The sequence below is a fragment of the Molothrus aeneus genome, chromosome 7 (assembly GCF_037042795.1).
Source record: "Molothrus aeneus isolate 106 chromosome 7, BPBGC_Maene_1.0, whole genome shotgun sequence".
NCBI classification, from domain to species: Eukaryota; Metazoa; Chordata; class Aves; order Passeriformes; family Icteridae; genus Molothrus; species Molothrus aeneus.
In genome coordinates, this window is record NC_089652.1 from 32,795,956 (window position 1) to 32,819,752 (window position 23,797).

At 39.5% G+C, this 23,797-nt stretch overlaps 1 protein-coding gene across 2 annotated transcripts in view; it reads left to right on the forward strand.

The window, feature by feature from the left end:
* Positions 1-23,797, forward strand: part of THSD7B (thrombospondin type 1 domain containing 7B) — a 299,199-nt gene that overhangs the window by 47,020 nt on the left and 228,382 nt on the right. For both annotated transcript variants that reach the window (XM_066553613.1, XM_066553614.1), the window contains exons 2-3: positions 7,031-7,124; positions 9,119-9,292. In XM_066553613.1, coding sequence (XP_066409710.1) covers positions 9,154-9,292 — 139 coding nt within the window. In that variant the 5' untranslated portion in view covers positions 7,031-7,124; positions 9,119-9,153. The remainder of the gene's footprint in view (positions 1-7,030; positions 7,125-9,118; positions 9,293-23,797) is intronic.

Below are 23,797 nucleotides of genomic sequence, written 5' to 3' on the forward strand. Positions count from 1 at the left end.
CATCCCAGGGCCAGCTGAGCTGGAGCACGTGCCTGGTGCTCTTCCCTCTCTGGAGGGGGTGATGGGGTGTGCTGGTGTGGCACTGGGCTGCTGTGGGTGTCTTCTGCAGAGGCAGATCAATCCTGGGTACTGCCATGGCAGAAAAGGAGGCCTGGAAAACTTCCCTGGAGTCCTATATGTGGCAGTGTGAGGAAGTTTGGTAAAAGGAGCAGCTCGTGCATTTCTGAAAATGAATTCCAGCTAAAAAGCAGATGCTGCTTTTCAGTATAAGCCTTATACCACTGCACTGTGTTGCTCTTGGTGAGTTGGAGTTTGTGTGGCAGTCAGTAAAAGCTGAATTCAGAGTGCAGTCTGTGCACATTGGCATCTGTGTGTGTTCAGGAAGCAAATTTTAGAGGTTCTTTATACCAATATTTGGTGTTTTTTATATGTGTTTTTAGCCTTCACTAAGGCTTTATTTTTTATTTAATTTTTAATCTTTATTTTTTTTATTTTAGCAATATGGTTTTCTTAACCCTTTTGTGACAGTGTCTGCCTGGCCCACTAACATCAATGTTGCAAAGTAAATAGAAGGAAAATCAATGAATCAGTATTAAGGAATCACAAAATATTTTTAATTAATTTTGACAAATCCAGGTGTAATTATTTAAAATACATATTCTGACATGGGACCTGACTTATACAGAATTTTATTTTGTAGCAATGATGAAGCCTTGGTGATAGGAGACTTCATCACAAGATTTCATGGATGGTGTCTGATAGGAAATGAAGAAGTCCAGTGTCAGGGCTTGATGAACTCTGTAGAGCCTGTGTGTTCAGTGTTTGCCATGCATTGTGCTCTTTATTTTCTCCTTTCCTACAAGTTTGTTCTTTGGTGCACTGAAATAAACAGCTGATGGCAGAGGACGCATTGGAATAAATGTTTATTTCAGCACTTTGGAAATGAGTTTTTTGAAATGGGATCTATTTTGTGGATGTGTGTGTGTGTGTCTCTTCTTATTAGCTCATTTGGGTATGGGCTACAGCTAGGTAGTGCAAATGGCAAAATGCTAATGACTGCCTACAAATAGAGGCACAGATCTTGTGGAAAAGAAATGATTCTTAGTGTGTGTTACAGCAGAAGGAAAATTGCACATGTAAGAAGTACTGAGGGTGGCCTCTGCATGTTTGGCTGGCTATTTTAGCCAAAGTCACCAGTGGTTAGAAGTTCAACACTGAAGCCCACATAGTCTCCCCAGAACTGATTAACAGGTAAAATGGTAAGATTTTCTGCCTCTTTGCAGTGGTTTCTTTGGTGAGGGGTTTGGTGTGTGCATGCATCGCTCTGGTTGATGTGTGGAAGTGTAGAATGTAACAATTTAAATTGGAGATAAGCTTCAGCTACACCAGTCCTGTGGCAGGGAAGCAGATGGTCCTTCCCTGCTAAGCAGAGCCCAAGTCTTTGCTGAGCTCATATGCCTGGTGGTACTTGATTGTATTATTCTGACCTTGTGTTTAAGATTGATAAACTCTACGTGGTGGCCATATTCCAGTGAGGAGAGAAAAAAAAAACCCTCTGACCTACAGCCTGTGATGCTGTACTAATGTCAAATAATATAAAGTAATATCAGAATGCAGAAGAAAATCACTGCAGTAAAGCAATTTAATTTCTGAACTGAAAGCACTTTAATGGAAATGCTCAGGAAATCTGCCATTGTTCCAGCAGCAGAGGTTATGAGGTTGTTTATTCTTTTTTTGAAACTCTGCTGCCTTGTAATTGGTGACTTTGAACCTTTCTGTTGTTTTCCGTGTGAATGGTCCTGCTGCTAAAGTAGGGACATGGCTCTCTACTCAGTCTGATTTCCAGGTTTGCCTTTTAAAGGAAAATAATTTCAAATACTAGTTTTCAAATGGTATTATACTGCTGAATGTGCATTATATGCAATGCTTTGCCAGTGAAGTGAGAGTAATCCTCTTTGAACAAAAACTTGCAATAGCATTTACTGAAATGGTGTTGGAAGTAGTGCCAGCTCCCTTTGCCTTTGTTTAATTGCAATTTAACAGTAATCCAAGATCTGTGCAACTGTGACAGCAATTCTTAGATACAGCTGAGTTTCAAAGGACCTTCAGTTCATCCATTGCCAATGATAAAAGCTACAGCAGAGCAGTGTATTGATAATAGACTCAAACTTTTCTCTATCCATTGAAAAATAAACAAAAAGAAACTTTTTTTGTCCCTCAAAGCTATAAAGTTTTGTTGTTACAGAAAGGATGTGCTATAATGTGAAGAAATCACTGAGCTTCCAGGCTGTGTTCTGCTGTGCTGGCTGAGAAGGCTGACATGAGGCATTCAGCTATAATGTATAAGGGTTGTAAATATAACCTAGATAAAATAACCCCCCAAAATTATTTATCCCCCAAAAAATGGGTCTTTGTTAGTTTCTAAGGTGATTGTTGGTGTGTTGATGAGATGGTTGATTGGAGTTTCTGCAGCCTTTTTTTTGTATTTAATTAAATATATAAAAGTGCATGAGCAGCCTGCAAAGGTTACTTAAAAGTTGTTGAGTTGTTGGACACTTTCTCTGTTCTGCTGCTCAGAAAAAAAAAAAATCAATTCCTGAGTTCACGAGAGAAGCCTATTGACAGTCTTGAGCATTTTGATCTTAATTGCTCTGCACTTGTTCCTGGTGCAAGGGGTATGATAATGGCCTGAAGAACATTTGTGAAGGTAAATTACCCTACTTTGAGTGCTGATACAACACCAAAAGGTCTGTGGCTCTTAAATCCCATTGAGAAGTCCAGGGCTTGGATTTCACTCGGGTCACACTGAATGCAGTTTGTAGAGGGAGATGTTGGGGAGCTCTTTGGTTGTTGAGATCATTTCTTCTGCTCTCAGTGGGCCTGGGGGCTGTGGTGGCTGTGTCATGGACAGGATGGTGCCTTGCACAAATTCTGGAATCCTTTTCTTGGAAGTCTCCTGCCAAGTGTAAATCACCCATGTTTGTGTGCAAATAAAGCAAGTTTTGCTTCAGATGTGTTTAACTGATCTCCTGAACCAGGTTCCTGGGAAGAGTCTGCAAACCCCATTCACTTTATATTCTTGGAAGTCAAGTGTGTTCCCGTGGAGTGCATTGGAAGTACTCAGAGTGAAGGAGAAGTAAGAGCAGCATTGTTTAACAGAACAGTTCTGCTCCAGCACTGTTGTAATTAAAGTTGTTCTACTGATGGAAAGTCTATTCTCTGGTGTTTTCCTTAATGTAGTCATAATGCATCAGTCTGAGCTCCCTTGCTGGAACATCTTTCATTATAATCCACTTAGCTAAGTTTATAATTAAGCTTCTAAATTCAAACCTGCTTTTGTTACATTTTTAGGTTGTACAGAGACTGAAGGAGGAAAACTTAGGATTCGTGTTTTTTACCCCAAACAGGTTGATGTATGTTAAGAAGCAATTAATTGGCAGTACAGTAATTTCATATGTTTGCTTTTAAATTCCTGGGTCTTCTGTAGCTTTGGAACAAGAATTGGATGCAACTGAATAGAAGAATAAAGGAAAATAATTAATATATTCTTACTGTTTTGACTATGAACATCTCTAAGATACCCAAGCTTTCAAATATAACTGGTGATGATAGTGATGACTTACTGAGCTTTCTAGCAATGGATTATTGAGGAGGGTTGTTGAAGATGGACCATGAAATTTCTGTTGAGCTTTGCTGGTTTGGAGGTTGTGCAGGATTCCTCCTGCCCAAAGCAGGCTGGTTGAGACTGTGCTCGTTGTTTGGAATGGTCTTTTCTATGAAGATGTGTGAACACTAAATACTTTTTCAGGCATTATTTACCCTTACAGTTATTGTAGCAAATTACCATAGAACGGTGCAAGTTAATGTTTGGATTCCCAGTAAGTGACCCCTTAGGACAAAAGTGGTAAAGGTGCTGTCAGGCAGTTGTCAGCCTGATGTATAAACCTCGCTCACTCGCTCTGTATGTTTTTAACCAGGATTCTCTCAAATACTCCTGGAAGAAGAGCAAATATTCTCAGTGAATGTTTGGAGGTGAGGCAGTAGAGGTATAGAAAATCAAGCTACCATTCTCATATGTGCAAAGTCACTCTGCTGAAATCACGGGGAGCGCTTGCAGAATCGAGCTTTAGTGTCGGAGCGTGACCTTGGGTGACTTTTTACACTGGAAGCTTCTGGCAGAGTTGGAAGTGGAGTGAACTTTGGGTGCCTCTGCTTTAACCAGAAGACTGTGTCCCTCCAAATGTGTAAGGAGAGAAATGCGTAGGGTGTGTTTTAGGCATGGAAGTGTAAGGGAAGTTTAGTGTAACTATGTTCATCATTAAATAAAAGACTGGGCACATAGGTACTTACATTTGAGTGCCTGTTCCTAGTCTGGCATATGTGATTATCCAAACACTTCTATTTTGTTACACTCCATGCCTGTAACACTAGCATTTGTGGTTTTTTGGAAATCTCTCCCCCAGGGATGGTCAGCAGTTCTTGTCTGTGGTGATCAGCCTTTGCTGCTACAAGTCAGGCATTCTGCTGCTTTAGAATAGAGCTAGCTTTTTGGATAACAGCTTTCTGAGCAGGCAAGGCCTCTTTATCTGAGGATAAAGAGTATGATATAAACATCCAGATTATCTTGGGATATCACACGCGGTGGGTTTGTGTGGAACAGGCAAACAGTTGCACAGTTACTACTTACATTTGTATTAAGAAAATTTATTCATGATTAATGATGCTTATCTTTGTGCTAGACACCTGCCAAATGATTTATAGCCACGCATATCATCTGTAATGGCTCTTCTTTTTTGTTGTTGCTATTCAAAGTCTTTGGGATTATTCTAATTGCATCATGTGTTTGAAATGGAGAGAGCTACCCAGGTGTCCTTGTCAGCATTCCCATCTCATACAAAAAAGTAGGTCAGATTTACCCATGATGGGAAAGGTCACAACTCCCAGTGAAGTCAGGGGGAATTGAACTGATGTATGACAAGCTGAAATCATGTCTCAGGTTTGGATCAGTTTAAATTGATCTTTTTCTAAATTCAGTATTAAATACGTTGTAAATCCATGTTGGAGCAGAGCCAGGCTGAGCTTGCCTGAACCATAGAAATGGAGCAGAAGGATTGGAGAAACCCCTGCCCCTTGGAGACCTGGAGAAAGAACAACTGGTCCCTTCTTTACTGTGCATTATGTGAGAGTGTACAGTCAAATTTGGACCATCAGTCTTTTATTTTTTAGTGTTGGATGATTTTGAGGACTCTGATGTGTCTTGGACTAGCACAGTGCCTACCAAACCTGCCTTTGACTGCTCAGCAGTGGCTGGAAAATGGGAAAAGTTTCCCAGAGGCTTTTCCCCCTCTCTAGCTAAGCAGGGATTAGACTGGAATTTGGCTGTTGGATATTCCATTGAGAGTGAAAATTAAATTAAATTTTGATCACTTCAGCAATAAGATACTTGTCAGCTGCGTACATGTTTACTTATTTCCAGCATTTTGTCCCTGGAATGCCATGCTTTCAGCAGAAATGCAGGTTTCTAAAATAAGTTTGCTTTTCAAAACTAGTTTGATTAAATTATGTCATTAAGAGAATTAGCAGTGGATTAGGAAATGTAAATGTGTAGTTATGATCATTAGAAAACTTGCACGTGTCTTTTTCAAGGCTGCCTGGATATTCCCAGCCATTACAGCTAATGATGATATCCTTGTTTTTCTAAACAAGATTCCATACCAACCAAACAGAGTGACAAGGATGCTTGTGACTAATCCTCCAAATATTGAAACAGCACCTCATTATTTAATTTCAAGAGAATCCATTAGTGCAAACTATGAACTGGCCAGGCCTGGATTATAAAGGATATTGACTGAATCCAGATAATTTTGGAAGAGGGAGATATTTTTCAGACTAAAGCATATGCCTTGAACATATTTAGGAAATAATATGTTAATGTGAAGGTGGTGAGGCCCTGGCACAGGGTGCCCAGAGAAGCTGTCGCTACTCCATCCCTGGAAGTGTTCAAGGCCAGGTTGGATGGAGCTTGGAGCAACCTGGGACAGTGGAAGGTGTCCCTGCCCATGGCAAGGGTTTGGAATGAGAAGAGCTTTAAAGTCTCTTCCAACCCAAACCATTTTATGATTTTATGATATTTAAGCAATTCCATGAATTTAATGACTAGTCTCAATGAAATCAATTTTTTAAATATAAATTTCATTTTTTTTCTCCTTTTTCATCTGTGTTTGCCAGTTTACAGCTAGCCATGCTGACACATTTGGGAGCTGAGATATCATGTAACTAAATTTGATGTGAAGTGTTGGTGGCCTTCATAATGCAATTTATTCATGTTTCTGCAGATAGCATATGTTGCCTGTGCAATAATTTTTTATCATATCAGGACAGAGCAGCTACCGTTCCAAACTGTGTTACACAAACCTAGGCACACAGACAAATTTTTATTGTGCATTGCTGTGGTGTTAAATCAGTGGAATCTATTGAGCTCTGCTGGGGTGGAGGAGATTAGAGCCCATGCCATGGTGTCTAATTTATTTCTGTTTTTTCTGACTTAATGTAATCTCTGTTCTTGCTCAGTGGGGAGCAGCAGCCAGTTATCTTTGTAGTCCTGCCCAAAGAATGAAACTCCTTGTTTTGGGCAGGAGGCTGCTACTCCCAGGGACGTGCTGCTGTTTGCTGACCCTTTGAGTGCTGAGATGAAGGCAGCGCATTCAGAAAGCAGCTCCTGAGCCCTACTCGTGCTTCATTTAAAACCTCAGCATCTTTATCGGCTGTTATCTGAGGTGTCCTTGGATTTGCCCATTTCACACCCCTGCCTGTTTAGGTTTTGGTGGTTTTATGGCATTTTCTGGCCCTGGAGGGCTGCCCTGCAAGTGCAATGAGCGCTGTCTGTGTAGGGCTGGGCGTGTGGCTCCCCTCCAGTGCTGAAATCTGAGCATCTGAATAATATCTTCCCTGCTTTTGTGTTTTTGTATGTGAAACCTACAGAGCTGGTGTTGGAGCCAGTGTCACTAACTCCTTGTCCTTCCCTTGACAGAAAGCTGCTGACTCTGTTTTCCCACCGCCATAGATGGTGACGGCGATGCTGAAGGCACTGGGCGAGTTGCTCCTCCTCAGCTCTTCTGTGTGAGGTGAGCAGCCATCCTGATGGGCAAAAAATGCTGAATTGCAGGGTTTCTGGGGGCCCTTCTTCCCCACACCCCAGGACTTCACTGCTGCATTGGATTTCTGAACGATGCTCAAGATTTGAGCTTGTGTGCTTCCTCTGAGGCCACTTGTGGTCTGTGTTACATTCCCTGCGTGTTGGGACTTGGTGGGCTGCATTCTGAATTAAATGTGAATTCTGAATAAAATTAACCCAGAAGAAGCAAAGCATAAATGTGGTCCCTTGCCCACGTTATTTGGTCAGGTTGATGGGTTTTTAGCTTGTACATGAGATGCTGTTCATCTGAAATCCAGGAATGAGCTAAACCAGATAACAGATATTACATTGTATCTTCCACTGTAGTTAGTCAATATCTGATTAAATGTAATTGCATGGATTTATCATGATAGAAACTGTTTCAAAGTAATTTGAATACAGCCTGGAATTAAAAGCTCTACTGTATATTCAGTGTGTACAATTTCCAGATTTATCTTCAGTTTCTTATCAAGAACGATGCTGTGTATTATGTGCTATGACAATGTTGCTTTTCATAAGGTTAGGAATGTAATAGAAATTTCTGGACTGAACTTCCAATAACTGATAATTTTAATGAAAATCACCAAGATTATGCCCATGAAGACAAATCTTGAAGACAGGTATTATCTCCATCCTTATGCAAGTAGAGATGTGACATTTTTACCTATAAAAGTAGGATTAATCACTAATAAGTGGAACTATGTGGAGAATTTAAGTATGGTATGAATACCTGTTATAAATACAAAAGCTGTTGCATCAGAAAAATTAATATGTAAATTTACGTCAGAAACTTGTTTGATGTGGAAGTACCATGAATGTTTTTTGAGATTTCTAAATTGTTTCCACCTGAATATGGATGAATCTAAAATAAGTTGAAACTCATGTAAAGTCTGCCTAAGTGTCTAGTTGGTCATCTTGTGGAATGAGAGACACAAAGATTGGAATTACTGGACTGAATAGGAATTTTTAAGATTTTATTTTATTGTGTGAGTTTCTTAATCTCTGCTGTTTGGAGCTTTTCTGTAGTATATAAACAATGTGGGTGTTTGCTGAAGCTGGCATTTAGGAGTTGGTCTCCTGCTTTGTATGGGAGACCCAGAGGAACATTCCTCCTTGCTTCCAGCACCACTCACTGATTATCTTGATGAATTGTGTGGTGTAAAACTGCTGCAGCAGGAGGACTTGATCCACTCCAGTCTCATTCACAATGTGCCTCTGGTATTTGTCTGAAGTGTTGGGGAGCTTAATTAAAATCCCTTAGTCAGAGAGACCTCTCTGGAGCAATTTGTTGCTGACCTGGAGCTTAGTGATCCAAAGGGACTTGAATGAGTGTCCCAAATTCCACAGAAATGCCTGTGTAGTGTCTGGTTTTCCCTCTCAAGCTGGTCTATCATGTGCTAATAAGCAACCCCATTTCCCTGCTTTTCCTGCTGCACCACATTTCTAGTGTTGCTCTTGTGTACCCCATGTTTACACAGGGTTAGGAGCTAAAAACACTTCCAGATCTGGATCTTAAATGTAGGGCATGGATTTGGAGCTGAATTTTGTACGTGGAATCCATTCTCACTTTGGTTTAGTCTGCCTATATCAAGACAACATTCCTGCTAAAGCTACTAGTGAAAAGAAGGCACACACCACACGCTGCCCCTGGGTCCATTGCCATTTATTGTTACTGGCAGATTTCTTGCTAAGAGCCTGCTAGAAGCATTTACAGTGGCTTTGTAGGATGGGACTGTAGGTCCTCTGGGAGCTGGCCCTTCCCTTCTCTCTTCCCTTCTGCCTTTTCTTTTCTCCCTCTCCAAGTGAAGCACCTGCAACAGACTTGTCCTCATCAAATCCACACTGGCCACCAGGTTACCCTTAGGCTGAGCCTGTTGCCTTGGTGGTTTGAATATTTTAACAAGCCTTCTCTCTTTTTTTTTTTGTTTTTATTTTTAATTCTAGGACCAAAGAATACAAGAGACTGAATTATCTGAATTATGCTTCTACAACAGAACTGGGTTTCTCCTCATTGGGCATGGCAGAGCCTGGGGAAGCCCTTCCTTTTGTTTGTGTTCTTAATGTTGCAAACAGCTGATCTGCAAGCCAAGAGAGGTCACCAGTTTGTCTGGAAAACAGGTAGGAAAAAGATATGTTAGCTTCTCTACTAGATATTTGCTGTATTAAAGGATGACATGATTGTCCTTTCTCCATTCTGTTTTAGTTCAATAATAAGTTTTAAAAGTCTGATAATGTCTTCTGTTGTAATTTTTTTTTAATTCTGAAAAATAGAAAGTTAATTTGTGTTTGACATTAGTAATCTACATGTCTGTTGTAATTATGCACCCAGAGCATAATTCTAGACTCCTTAATGCTTTTCATCTAAGAGTATTTTTACTAGATTATTATCCTAATATTGCTTTCTTTGAAATATTTAATAATTTTCTTTTAATTTTTGTATGCAAGGGCACACCAGCATCTCTCAGGATGAGCTGAGTCAGAAGCCCATGCTGTTGGTCGATCTATTTGTAATTCCATTGGTGCATGTGGTGAATTATTTCTGTCCCTCAGTCAGGTTGGATACACGCAGTGCTTGAGTGTGTACAGGGTGTGGAAAGCTGTGAGGATGCTTTGGTGCTGGAGTGGGTGGGTGGGAGGTGGGGTGGTACAGCTGCACAGGACCAAACACGGTGCATCAGATGTTTGTTTTGTAGCACAACACACAGCAGCAGAGAATGTTCAATGAAATGGAAAGATTGGCTAATTTGGGAAATGTTTACTTAAAGTGCTTAATCAGAAAATACTGAACTGAACCAGGGGTTTCATTGCTCAGGATCCCTTTGAGGTTTGGCCTTTTGTGACTGAGCAACACAGCAATTAAATGTGATGGAAAAATAATTTCCCTCTTTTTTGGTGTTTTGTTTTGTTTTGGAGAGGTTATTTGGTATTTTGGTTATTTATTTTTTAATTACATTTCTGTAGAAGGTAATAGACTGAATTATTGGAATAATGAAGCAATTTTTCTGGAAGAACTCCTGTTCTTCTGATAGGATCAACACAAACTTCTTGCCTGGCTGCTGGTGTGGGAATCTGGGGAAGGGCTGGTAAAGTACAGCATGATACTGTATTTCTAAAGACTTTTTCTTTACACTGTCTAGCATGTGAAATGAGGAGGAAATAAACAATGACTATCTTTTCTCCAATTCACTGTTATTTACATGATTTTTGAACAAGCTTTGAAAGGTAGAGTTGTTTTCTTAAAGACAAATTAGAGCCTTCAGTGCTGTCTGTCTTCTCTTCTGTCATTAGGGCTGTGCATTGTAAATCATAAAACTTTAATTTGACTCAGTGTTTCCAGCTGAAAATAAGGAGCTTTCAATGCTTCAAAGGCATCTGGGGCAGATGTAATTAGAGCTAAGAAAACTTGGTGCCCAGGACTGTGTGGGCACCATGCTCTGAAAGCCCTCAATAGGATTGCTGTTAAGGTTCCTCTTCCAGATGCACAAGAAAATTGTCAGTTCTTGTGACTCCCACAGTGCATTAAAAATATCTGATCTCTAGAGAGTCACTTTAAAAACTTTAAATCCTAAGAGTATTTTGATGTACTTTCTCTGCTTATGGAGCGGCATGGGGTAGAAAACAACTTTGAGTGATGTGTTTGCCAAATGAAAATACCTTGTGAGTTCCAGCTAAATGTATTGTCCCAACTGAAGAAAAAAGATTTTTCTCCAGTATTTGTAAACATTACCCCCCTCCCTTTTTTTCCCCATTGAAGTATTTTGTTGTAAGTTAGATAAAAGTTACATCTAAGCCCCAAATGTTTAGTTCCAGGTTGAAATGAATAGTATGTTCACCCAAAACATTTTGTTTTGCTGAGAAACTAAGTATAATTTGTGAAGCCCTTGCAGTAGTAGTGAAGTATCAGCATTTCTAAATCCTGAATCTTTTGTTTTTGCAGTTTTCCTGAGAAATAACAGAATGGGCAGTGAATGGCAGTCTGCTGTCAGGGTGGCATACGGGGCTTGATTTTGTAAGCATTTTCATACCTTAACTGAAAAGGTTTTCAACTATGATTAGTCACAAAGGTGTGTCCTCCAGAAGATTAAAAGGAAGTGTTTTGGGAAGAGAGGGGTGGTGACTTAAGTGGAATAGGTGGATCTGGAGAGGTAGAAGGGTTAACATAACCCTTGTGGTAAGATATTAATAATAAAATATCCCTGGGATGTAGATCATGGAGATATTGATCTATTGAAACCTGTGGCGTGTATAATAATTGTATAAAAATCATCCTATCATTTGAGGACTTTTGTGCCCAATACAAAATAATAAAAAGTTAACAAAAGCACAGCACATTGAACCTAAAATTAAGTAAAATTTAAAATAAAAGCTAGGCAGATCCATTCCAATAGAAAGAAAAGTTGCAGCTGCTGTCCTTTTTCTTAATAAAACAATCTGATGAGAAATGAACAGTCCATAATGGGAAAGGGGATGATCTGTTCTGTTTTTAAATCTTGAATTGTCTGTTGTAAGCATGGCAAGTTACTTACCTGCTGGGGAGAAATTCAACTTCTTATTGAAATGTCATGCTTCATAATTAAATAAGATTATGCTACTGAAAGCTCTGACTTTATGAAAATGAATTCTTATGTACTGAAATAAATTTTCCTAGCACACACAAATCCAGGGAGGCATCCTTAATATGGATGGGGCTGGGGAAAAGGAAAAAAAAATCATATAATTGCTGCAGTTTATAATACAGACCTTTTTTTCAGCTAAATCCTTGACACTGTCTAATGAAGACTTGTACATTTTCTGGGCTTGGTGGTCTTGGTCCAGGGGAAAACAACAGTATTGAAATCACTGCATCTAAAAAAAACCCAGGCTCTGAAATTCTAAAACATGAGAACTTGGCAGTGTGAGGTAATTCTATACATACTCTTCCCTCAGCTATTCAGAGGGCTATCACTTGCATGTTGCTTATTGGTGGCCTGTCTTAAAACCATTTGTTTTGAGCTTTTGGCTTCTAGAAGTTACAAATTAATATCTGTACCCTGTGTCTTCTGGTTTCCAGATATTTCTTGTCAGATTCTCATTTAGTGGCCACTAAACATGAAAAAAATAATCATATCAGCTAAATTACTCAGCAACATCAAATAGCCGAATCATTTTCTTGCACTTGCAAAATTTAATTGGACCTAAATTCTTGTAAATTAATAGTATTTAATGCAGTTGACAATTAGCAATTTGAATATTTCACCATGTTAATTTTCTCCAACACTTGGAGTAGTCCTAAGAGTTCCTGGAATTTCTGCAATGCCAGTATGCCTATGTTTTAGTGATGGCCATTCAGGCTTTTAAAACTATAGAATAGTAACACATACGTGAGTCCACATCATAATTTTAGTTGTTTTTTCTTTTTTTTTTTTTTTGTGACTCTCTAAAATCTCTAAAATTTAGCTCCAAAATCACAATTAAGTGTAAGAAACAAGCTAATATTTTGAGTACTTTACAGGAGGAGTCTAATAATTAGGATTACAAAGTGCTGGAGTGTCTCTTTCCAGATACTCTTTTTATAGCTCATGGATAGGTTAGGCTCCCCTTCTCTGCTGATGTCTTCAGCTCCTCCATAAACTACACCCCAGGTATGTGCTGTTTCCCCAAAATACAAACAGAATGCAAGATATAAGGGACATAGCCCATAAAAGGCTCTCAGAGCTAAAGCAGTGACATGGGTTTATTTTTTAAGGAGGGAAACATTGTAAAAATGTTTTTTTTCTAGGATGAAAATGCCCTAATTTTTAGAAAAATAGTTATTTAATCATGGTAGAAATGCTATCTATCATGGAAATAATCCTCTGTCCACTATGGAAGGGAAGGAAGGGATTGTTAGAAACCCAGATGTTGTGTCCCAGTGAGTTTTCCTGCTCTAGAAAAAACGAATCAGGATGGCTATTTAGCTCAGCAGGGACATGCTCCCTGATCTGAGTGGAAGAGCACTGAAAGTGAGGTATCAGACTGGGAAATGGATTTGTAATGATTCTGATCACAGCAGAGAGATTTTTACCTGAGGAAGAAACCATTAAACGTCTGGAGTTCCTGGGCTTTTGGGAGCCAGGTGTGTGAGCTGTAAGTACTCCTGCCTGAGGTGAACATATGAAAACTTTAATTTTGGAGTTACTCCCTGTATTTGAAAGTCGTCCTTAAAATAGGGTTAGCAGATGGGTTTTGATCTTTAGTCGTTCTTCAGAAACAATCCATAATGGAAAAGGGACAAAATGAACTTTTCAGAGAACAACTTCTAATGTGGAGGAACCTTTGAACCACCCGTGAGTGTGGGTGAGCTCAGCCCTGGCTATGATGAAAAAGGCCTTTTGTTCTCTGTTCTCTGATAATACTGCCATAAAATGCCCTTTCTCAAGATTGTAATTTCATGAAGGTCAAGTGCTGGTTTGGAAGTGCCTTTGACCTTATGTCTTAAAAGACGAGCTTTTACCTACGTACACCAAATGTTAAAAGGAGTCCAGGTCTTCAAAGGACAGGAGAGCTCAAACCTGCTGAAAGGAGACTCAAAAATAGCTCTGCAACAAGTGAGGTATTCCAAAAGCCCGACAAAATGAAGAGTGATTATCTGTCCTAAATGAAGTGGTTTCTTTGTTTGATGGGACAACCGCTCATGAATGAAGCACAAATGGCTTTTTAGTGATCTTTGTGTGGTGTCTGGAAAGTTTGTGGTGTATCTGATGCTTCCAAACTTCTCAATGTGTGGTAAACATTCTAATTGTGGCTTGTTCTTACACTGCTTTGGTGGTTGGAGTTTTAAATGCTGAAACTTTGAAGTGGAAATTTAGCCTTGATTTAATCATACTTTGTATGATTCAGAGGATCTTCACTATGCTAAGAGTGAACACAAGTGGTGCTCCTGGGTTATAGATTGTAGTCATGTCGTATTGACAGCAGAAGCAGTTAGTAGTTTTAAAAAAACCTATTATGTTCTGTTCTCAAAATAACCAGGACACTGCCATAAACCTGATAATGAAAAGTTGTTCTAAAATGAGAAATCTTATTTTTACCTTTACTTTATTCATGGTCAGTTTATGCTTCTGTTCCTGAGCCAGACTATTTTTTAGTTTAAGTAATTCTTCTTTTGGTCATTGCTGTTAATGTATTTATGAATTGAAGACACCAAGCTTGTGGACCTCTGTGAGTTAACTTATTTCTTAGAACTGGTTGGTCAAATGAAAACTTTTCTTAGCACTGCTCCTCAGAATTATATCAAGTCCCAATTAAGATTTCGCCTACTGATGTTTTACTGTATTTAATTGGAATTATAGATGTCTGGCTTAAAATATCTCAGAGTAATTTTTGAAAACAATGAACAGTTTTTGTAATGAACAGTTTCATTTGAAGCAGTGTAGTTGTTTTTAATGTGTTGGCGTAGTTTCATTATGTAACTGTTAAAAAAGCAATTTAAATAAAAAAGTAGTACTTCTAAATTTGTCTAAAATAATTACTTAAAAATAATATTTTATGAGACAGTATAAATTATGCTTCTATTTCTACAGAACATTAAAAACGAATAACATTTGAAGATTCAAAGGAAGTTGTTTTGCAAAATTTTGTTAGGAGCAAAATTTAAAATGCTGATTGATATTAGTCACTGATATTTGAGAGGCTTTAAGGGTGGCCTGAAAGCTAATCTCACATTTCCTCAGACAGAAATGCAGCTGTTTCAGATTGATAAATATTTGGTTTTCTTTCTTCTTTGTTCCTTACAATTTCCTGTACACATTTCCACCCTTCTGTTCCATGACTCTCAAAATTTTATTACATTTGGTTCTGCTGTTCCATCCATCTTGTTCCACTTCTGATGCTGGTATCATCATCTGGTCTTATTTTCTCAACAGCTGAATCAAGCTTGTTTTGGGATTGTGGAGATGCACCCGTTGCCTTAATTTATGACCCTTTGCAGGAGTTGGTCGATTCATGGTTAGTTGGGTGAGACATTTCAAAGTTGGTGGAGACCTTGTGTCCTCAAGCAGGACATACTGGGGAGTTTGACAGAGAACAAGACAAATGTGCACCAGAAGAGTTCCATAAAAGCTGGAGAAGCTTTCTTATGCTGGAACATCATTTTCCAGCCTGGTCTTTCCTCCAACTGCTTGAGGTTTGCTTTTGGGTTGGATAACTGCCAGGGCAGCCCATGGCACGCCCACCTGGGTCCTGTCCTAATCCCACCAGGCTCAAAGTGCTGTGCATGGGACATGGATGAAGGACCTGTGGCACAGGGAGTGCCAGCCAGCAGCAGAGATGTTGGAATAGCTCCTGGAAGAGTTTGGGATGCTGGTTAGAGATACAGGAATACCTAAACTGGTGCCTTTTTTCCTTGTCTGTAAAACTTGGCTTGTTTGTTAGCTCTGGTTTCCTGTGAGGAGCTGTGGACAGCACAGGGAGGTTCTTGGTGGCACTGCTTAAAGAAGGAATCCTTGGGTTATTATATTCTCCCAGAAAAGCACTCCAGCAAGCAGTATGGGCAGCACAGAGTACCAATCCAGCTAAAAAGGCAAGCAGAGGAGGAGCTGAAAGAACGCTGAAATAAATGCTGAAATTAACACTTGATGAGCCTGGAGTAGGAGTTCCTTGGCAAAGGCGAGTGCTGAGCCTGGCTGTGGGCTGGCTGCCTTCAGGGGGGAGCTTTTGCAGCATGTGCCTGGTCATTTTGTTATTGTTGGGCATCCAAAACTATTTCAGCGGGCCTTTTACAGTAAGGCTGCCTGCTTTAGCAAACATCTTTGTCAACCAGCATCAGATGTTCAGTAGGTGGTGGTTTAAACTAGATTACACAGGAGATTCACACTAATCTTTTGATGTCCCTCTTCTCTTCTTGAGAATAATGGTTTTTGAGAATAAGGTGCTTTCTTCTGTTTTTTTGTTGGTATTGGGAAAAGTATGCTAGGCTTCTCATCCTTTTCTTTCCTCAATAGTTACTATGGGAACAGAACTGGGGGTCACAAGGGAAAATCTGCAAAAGTGGTTTCTTTTAAATAGTTCATTTAAAAAAATAAAAAGATAGCTTATTATTGGAATTGTGGTACTTTTCATTTAACTTTGTTGGATTGTATTGTTGTACATATTTCAGTCACAAAAGAAGCACAGTGAGTGGCAAGAAAAACAGATTGGGATATTTCTGTAGTTTTTCCTTGGGGTTAATTTTTTTTTAATTGAATGCAGCTGTTGGAAAGATTTCTGTTGTTATGTATAGGTGGTGCATTAAAAATGGATGATCACATTTTCAGCCTGTTTTAGTGGAGTACTAGATTTAATTACTCTGCTGCCCTTGTTCAGAACCCTGCAGGTTTTTTTTTAAATAAGTATATCTTAAGGGTTTTACTTTGCCAGTTAGTTGAATGGCTTCAGTATATGAGGGTAATCTCTTCCTCATTCAGCTCTTGTGTAGAGCACAACGGTGGGTGAAAATGACACAAAATTGTATTAGAAATCCCTAAAATACACGTTCTCAGTATGCAAGTTATGCTGCTGACTCTTTCTAGGGACTCTTCATGAGGTTTGGGAAGTCTGCCCTCTGATATCCTTATTCCCTAGATACTTTTTTTCTTCTGCTGCTGTTTTTGAGAATAATCCTGCCATTATAATTTTATTCATTTTTCTTTTCTTTCCAAAAAGAAAAAAAAAAATTACTTTGCATTCTTTCTTAGTTTCAAAAAATGTGGATGGCAAAAGCCAGGAACATGAAATAGAGAAATTGGAAGGGATATTTCATGATAAACCAGGTTATTTCCATAGTCTTGACATTGTTTAATTCAATCACCCTCAGCCAGTGCATCGATATGATGAAATAACCACTTAATGCAGTAGTTTTGAATGTCAGAGCTTCAGTTTGCCTGGACTGAGACCAGTCCAAGAGCAGGGTGTGATTCTAGGGGCACTGTCTGGTCTCTGCCTCTGCAGAATTCTGCATTTCCTTCTTCCAGAGCCCTTTTAAAGCTCGTGGTTGAATGTGTCTCCGTGTAGTGCTTGCGTGTAATAGTGATTTAGGATTATAGAGCTAAGTTTGGAAAAGCATGTTAAACCCTCATTATAGTGGTTCTAAACACAAATTGGTTCTGTGTGCTGGGGGTGAGTTGTAGACAGTTGCTGAAGCAGATCCAGCTTTTGTGTGGCATGTCCTGCAAGGCCAGCCATGAAAAATCACTTTTCAAATGAGAACTTAATAAAAACTTTCCTGCTCTGAACGCTAAGCCCTGCTCCCCGTGCGATTAGTGGTTTCATTTCTTTCCCAGCAGTTGGGTAATGATTATGGCTCCAGATGCTGCAGGAGTGATAAAGAGAGTGATTAATTTCACTTGAAAGGGCATATGTTCAAAGAGGAGCCAGCCCAGCGCCTCCAAGGCGGCGCCCAGGCTGCGGAGTGTGTGCGCTGTGGTACCCAGCTGATCCAGGGACAGCACCGGGCACCCTCCCTGTTACCTTCAGCAATACATTTGCTGCTTGGTTGTTGGATTATTTTCCCAGGATCTGTTTAAAAGCTGTGCGCTGCTCTGTGAAGCAGTGCTGTCAGATTTGCAGCTATGGGGAGGGGCTGATGTCACCAGCACAGCCCCAGTGACTGCGAGCGAGCTCGGGGCTGTGTTTATAGCCTGTACAGAATTAAGTGGTAATGAAGGGTTCGTGTTCCCTGGCTTAGTCAACAGCAGCTTTAAAGGTGTTCCTACGCTTCATTTGCAAGAATAGCTCATGCTGTATGCCTCTGAAAAATTCTGACATTTAAAGCATTATATTTTCAATATGCTTAAAAATTAAATGTGCAAGGTAGGTACTTCTTTAAGTCTTTATCAGGACTTTTTTGACCCATTGAATAAGTCAACAGAAATATGAAACATGACTGGGCGTGCCACCCATGTGGTTAAGTCCAGGGGACATGTGGTGTTTGTGTTACCACCTGAAATTTTTCAGTGTTTCTTGTCTTTTTGGGTTTATTCTGTCACCCCTGAGATCCAAAGACCTTCAAATTTCAATAGGGTAATAATATCCACCTACATGTGAGGCATGTTTTACTTCTCTACATGGTGACATTTATAATCATAACTTTCACAGGTTTGAAGCTGCTGAAGGGAAAACTTCAGTACTTGTGTCATCTTTAACATCTTTTGACCCATTAGTTACATTTATATCACTCATCTGCTTCTAAGCAAAATAAACACTTTTCTTCTATCTGTTGTAGTGGAAACACTGGATAGAGAAAAAATTATTTCTATACTTTAAATGTTCTATGCATTCAATAAATTTTGGTGTGTATTAGCTGCAGAGTTTTGAAGCAGCTGTCTGGATAGGGTACATAATTAGAGTTTTTACAGACAAGGATTAAAAGGAAGCTTTATTGATTAAACACCAGAAACTTTCTGGAAGTTCTGTTATTAACTATAGCTCATAAGGTAGCACTCATGTTTTTAGTGTCATTCCCTTAATATTCTTGGTTGCATTAATAAAATAATGCTGTATCCAAGCAGAAGTGAAAATGAATTTCAGTGAATTGTTAGCAGCTCTGTGTATTAAATGCATATGGTGTATCACTAGAATAACTTACCTAAACTACAGTATTTTTAGTTAAACTAACTCAGTACATCTGTTTTTCAATTGGCATTAAATATTTCATAACCTCTGTATAGCTGTATCTTGACTTAAAATGTTCTTAGTGTGAAATTTGTGAATCTGCAGATTGGAGGTTGTGTCTGCATTTAACAGGAGGCTCACTTGGATTCGTTTTGAAGTTGAAGGAATCTGATAATGAGGGTTTATCCAAACTGTTAACTGTTATTGATCCCACTTTTCTCTTAAGGAAATACCAATCCTCTGTCTTCTGCATTCCTCTGCAAAATGCCAAGATGATCTTGCTTTTAGGATTGTCCCCAAACAATTTTAAACGTGAGAAAATGTGCAAAACGACCTTCCCCAAACCCTGAGTACATCCTTGCCTGCACAGCACTGGGAAAATTATCCATGTGCCTGAGTGTTAAATATGTTGCCTAGATGTCAGTGCCTGTGTGTGTGTTTATGTTTATTTTAATTTTTTTATGTCACCCGTGTATAATTACAGTGTTGCCACCCAGCCAGGGGCACTGGCATGGTGGCAGAAATAGAAACAGAGCTGCAATGTTTTGAGAAGACTGGGGATGGATCAAATGAGAGACAGGGAAGTCAGAGTAAATGATGACAGTAATGTTATTGTGCCCTAAGGGTCTTGCAAAGTACAGTACTTAAAACCCAATTTTTTGCTTTGTAGATAAGTGAGCATGTCTTGGTTAAATCAATATACGTGTGCAATAGATGATAAAACTTGGTATTACATACCTCCTTTGATATTTTTCATACTTACTGCTTTAAAGGTAGCATTGTATTTATGTTCAGAACACTCCAAAGTACTTTATGCCTTTTGTTATGAGATTTCTAACATGTTGCTTGATTTAGTAATGGGAGCTCAGGCAGCCCGAAATTGTCACTCTCATGTTGGGTGTTTATTGATGGTTAATTGACTGCTGACCTTTGCCAGGACTCTCTTCAAAGAACAGGGAGTGATACCAGGGGATGGTAAATAATGGAAACTGAAAAGCAGGTGAGAAAAGGTAATTCTATGCCGTTACATTTAAATTTTGAAGCTGTTTTTTTTAGATAAAAACAAAGGTTAAAATCAAACAACTCCTCACCCCCACTGCTTTTCCCATAGATATTTCAATGTGCTCCAATATAAAAAAGAAAGTTTTACTTACTCTTCTTCTTCACTGTGATTTACTCGTCCTTGATTGATTTTTTTTTTTAAATGGATGAGCCAGCTTTCAAAGTGTTCAGAATGATTTAATTATTACAGCACACAGGGCCCCAAATCAGATTTAAGGTTTTTTTGATATAGTTTATGGAATAAACCACCAAACAGATGCAGAGGATGGAAAGCTGCTGGTACTCAAATCAACTAGATGATTCTGCAGGCCGAAGATTCCCTGTAGACCTTAACTGAAAGGTCAGGAGGCAACCTCAGTATGTGCCATTTAATCCAATGTCATTGGGATAAATGTATTGTAACTGCGTGTCTGTGGTGTATCAGGAGCTAAAGAACTGGTAAAACTCACAGTATTCTGACTATATTGCCAAATAAAGCTATGCTATATTCAATAAAGCAATTACATAAAAGGCATTATAGTCAGCTTCAATTCCAATACCAGCAGCATGATCAATCATTTTCAATCCAAGGGATGGTCTAATCGCTTTTCATTGCTGCTTTGAAAGGTTACATTACTCAGTTATCTTGCAGCTGAGCAACCTTTTCATGTTTGCTTCATGTAGGATTTTATAAATGTTCTTTCTTTTACTCTCAGTGTTTTGGTATGGCCTGTTTAAGAGAGAGTTAAAAAATTTCCCTAACCTTTCCTCATCCCAATAACTTTTTACAGTTCTTAAATCTTTTTGGAGTAGAAGACCTAATGTTCATGATCAACAAACATGATTTTTAAAAAAAATCTGTTTATCCTTATGAAATCCCCTTTTTTCTCCTGGTGCTGGTGTTGCCACTTCTCTTTCAATGGGATAAGCATCCTGCATAAGTAATCTCATCTGGCTTCATCCTGTGCTTGCTGCTGTGCAGCTCAAGGACTTCTCTTGCCTTGGCACAGTCCAGCCTGGGGTCTGGCTGCCTGTTTGTTGTTCAGGGTCATTCCTGTGACCAGCAGTGGTTTCCCTCTCTCTCTCTCTCTCTCTCTCTTCCCCCTCCTCTGCTTTGCTCCCAGCTGCGTGGGCAGCGCTCTGCAGGCTCTGTTACTGATCCCTGCCTGTGGGTATTAATGGATACTACCTGGGAAACACTATTGAATTCCTTCCTTAATCAGGTAATTTGGGAAGTAGTTAAAGACAATTGGGTTATCATCATTAGGACAGTGCTAGTGAGTTGATACTTCTGTGCAAAGACTTGAGAGAATGGGGAAAAGATTTCCATCAAGCTTTCCTTTTGCTTCACCTCTCAAAGATAACAGGTGTTGGACTGATAAAGTGACAGATGATTCAACTTACTAACTTTTTTCCTTTTTTTTTTTGTTTTGTTTCCCCAGAAGCCTAGATATTTTGTGAAAGATCCTCATTTTCAGGTCTTGTGGAACCAATTCTAGCCAATACTTTTCTTTGCCACTTAGACAATATTACTCACAATGCAAAAGATTAACTTTTAAGCAAAAGGATACCTCCTTTTCTTGGAGACAAACCTGAGTAATAGTTACTTGAATTACTGTACCCTGGATGCTGCTTGTTGGCCCATAAATTTGTTCCCTCCCTAGACCAGTAAAATAAATGTATTTTGCATGAATGAGAGCTGAAAGGTCTGTAGCATTTTAGTTGTTTTTCCCATGTAAATAGCCCTTGAAGCAGCTGGAAAATTTTAGCTTAAGAATAAATTATCAGAGATTTGTTCCTTTTTATGTCTTTGGTATTGGCAAAGCTGTCTTGTCTGTTAATGTATTGCTGATGGATTTTTCATTTATTTATTCACTAAATCCTAGCAGTTTCCTTATGCCCAACTCAAATACACATTTTAGTGCCAGAAACTGTCTTGTTATGCTATGGACACACAGACACATGTTCTGTTCTCCTTATCTTTAGGTAGCTGTTAACATGTGGAGGATTCATACATCTGAATGAATGTCTGGTGTGTGTTTATTTTTACTCTTTATCAGAACAAATTTATTCAGCCTGACTTCTATATGCTTTGAGCACTGACAGCTGCATGGAGGTGCCATAGGATGTCACAGGAATCTGCTGATTGTTGATGTCATGCATTATTTTTTTTTTTTTTTTTTTTTTTTTTATTCTTGTTAAACTAGGCTGGTAAATGCCATATGTAAAATTTCATAGCTTTTCCATAAAACTGTTCTAGTATCTTTCTGGAGACTCTGTTGATAAAGCTTCCCTTAAGCTTACATACAAATTAAATGTGAGAACCTGCGGCTAAAAGAAGTTGCTCCAAGGCAATGATTCACAAGGATGAAAAATCAATAAAAGTTTCATTAAGAAAAGGGAAGAAAATTTAGACAGGCTCTTTGCTTTGCTTTCCTGTGGGAAGCAGAGGGAGAAACCATTTTATTCAGTTTTATTCTTAGAAATAGGGATCATAATGTGTATGGGGCTATTTTTGAGCGTGCTGCAAGTGGAATTATCTTCTGGAGAAGCTTCCTTGGCTGGTGACATGGAGCCTGTTCAGGTGGGTGTATTTCTGCAGGAGGCTGCAGCACAGAACTGCTGCCACAGGGAGATGTGTCCTCATCCCTGCTCCTCAGGGGCTCAGGTCACATCACGCTGCTGGAGGAGTCGATTTGAAGCCTGATGTGAGGGAAGCTGTATTTCCCCCCTGTATTTGGAAGGATTTTCTGTTGGATCAGCAGTCTGCAGCAGCTGAGGGTGAGCAGTGGGAGGGCAGGAGGGGGCAGAGGGAGCTGGGGGGCTGAGGTGTGCACGCCAGCTCTGGCACAGGCACCTGCTCGGGCTGTGCGTGGGAACTCCTCCCTGCTGGAGTGTTGTCTTGTGGAAGCTGGACTTCTATAGCAACCATATTTCCCTGTCATAACTCTCAATCTTTGTTGTTTTTTTAGTTTTGCTATTAAAACTTGGTGATGACACATGTTAACAGTCTCCCGGTGACGGTCGGCAGTTGTACATCTGTTTGTTTTCATTAAATACTCTTTTTTGAAAAGTTTAAGGGCTGATCCGATTAAAACACAGTTAGGATGGAAAAGCTGGCAAGGTTCTCGCAGCCAAGAGCGAATTTATTTCTCCAATCTTGTTTAAAAAAGCAGGAATGCTGGCAGGGTTGAGTAGTAAATATGAGCTGTACATCTTGTTCAGTGAGCTTTTTCTGGATGCCTTGTGTGAACCGAGCAAGTGAGTTAAGTGCAACACACGTGACTGAGGCTCTGACAGGGTTGTGGTGATGGATTAAAATCAGATGAGTGAAGCTGCTGCCACCCCAGACCATCTGCCCCACTCTTTGTTGTGCATCCCAGAACAGCAATATTTGGTCTGTTCATGAATCAGCTTTTATAAAGCAGAATTTAGCCTGGAATTTTAAAGTCATCTGAACTGGGGCTGGTTTGCTTTAATATGCTTCTCCTAAATGGTTTTGGGGAGCTTTCAGACTGGCCCAGCTGTTTGATAAGGCATGCTAAAAATGGGCTGTTGTGTGTATTTCTGACCTGGGTAACGTGCTTGTGCTGCTCTCTCACTTCTCCCTGCTCTGTTGCTGTGTGGAAGTGCAAATGTGCACATTTATGTGATTTCTTTGCTCTGTGTCGTGTCCACAGCCCCCTGAGTGTCCCTGTGCCAGCATTGCCTACCCTGGGGGTCAGCACAAATGCTGCTCTCAGGCTAAAGTTTTCTCAATCTACACTGTTTACCATTTAAATCCCATGGAACCACTGTACCCATTTGTAAATATTCTACCTTAAGAGCAAGCTGCTATTTTTTGCTTCAATATTTGTCTGATAATGTGCAGTGATTGCCTAACTTGCATCTTCACCTGAACTGTAATTTGAGGAGAAGTTGCTTGGTTTTAGAGCAGAATTGGATCAAAGTTGATTAGCTAGAGCAAATGTGGTG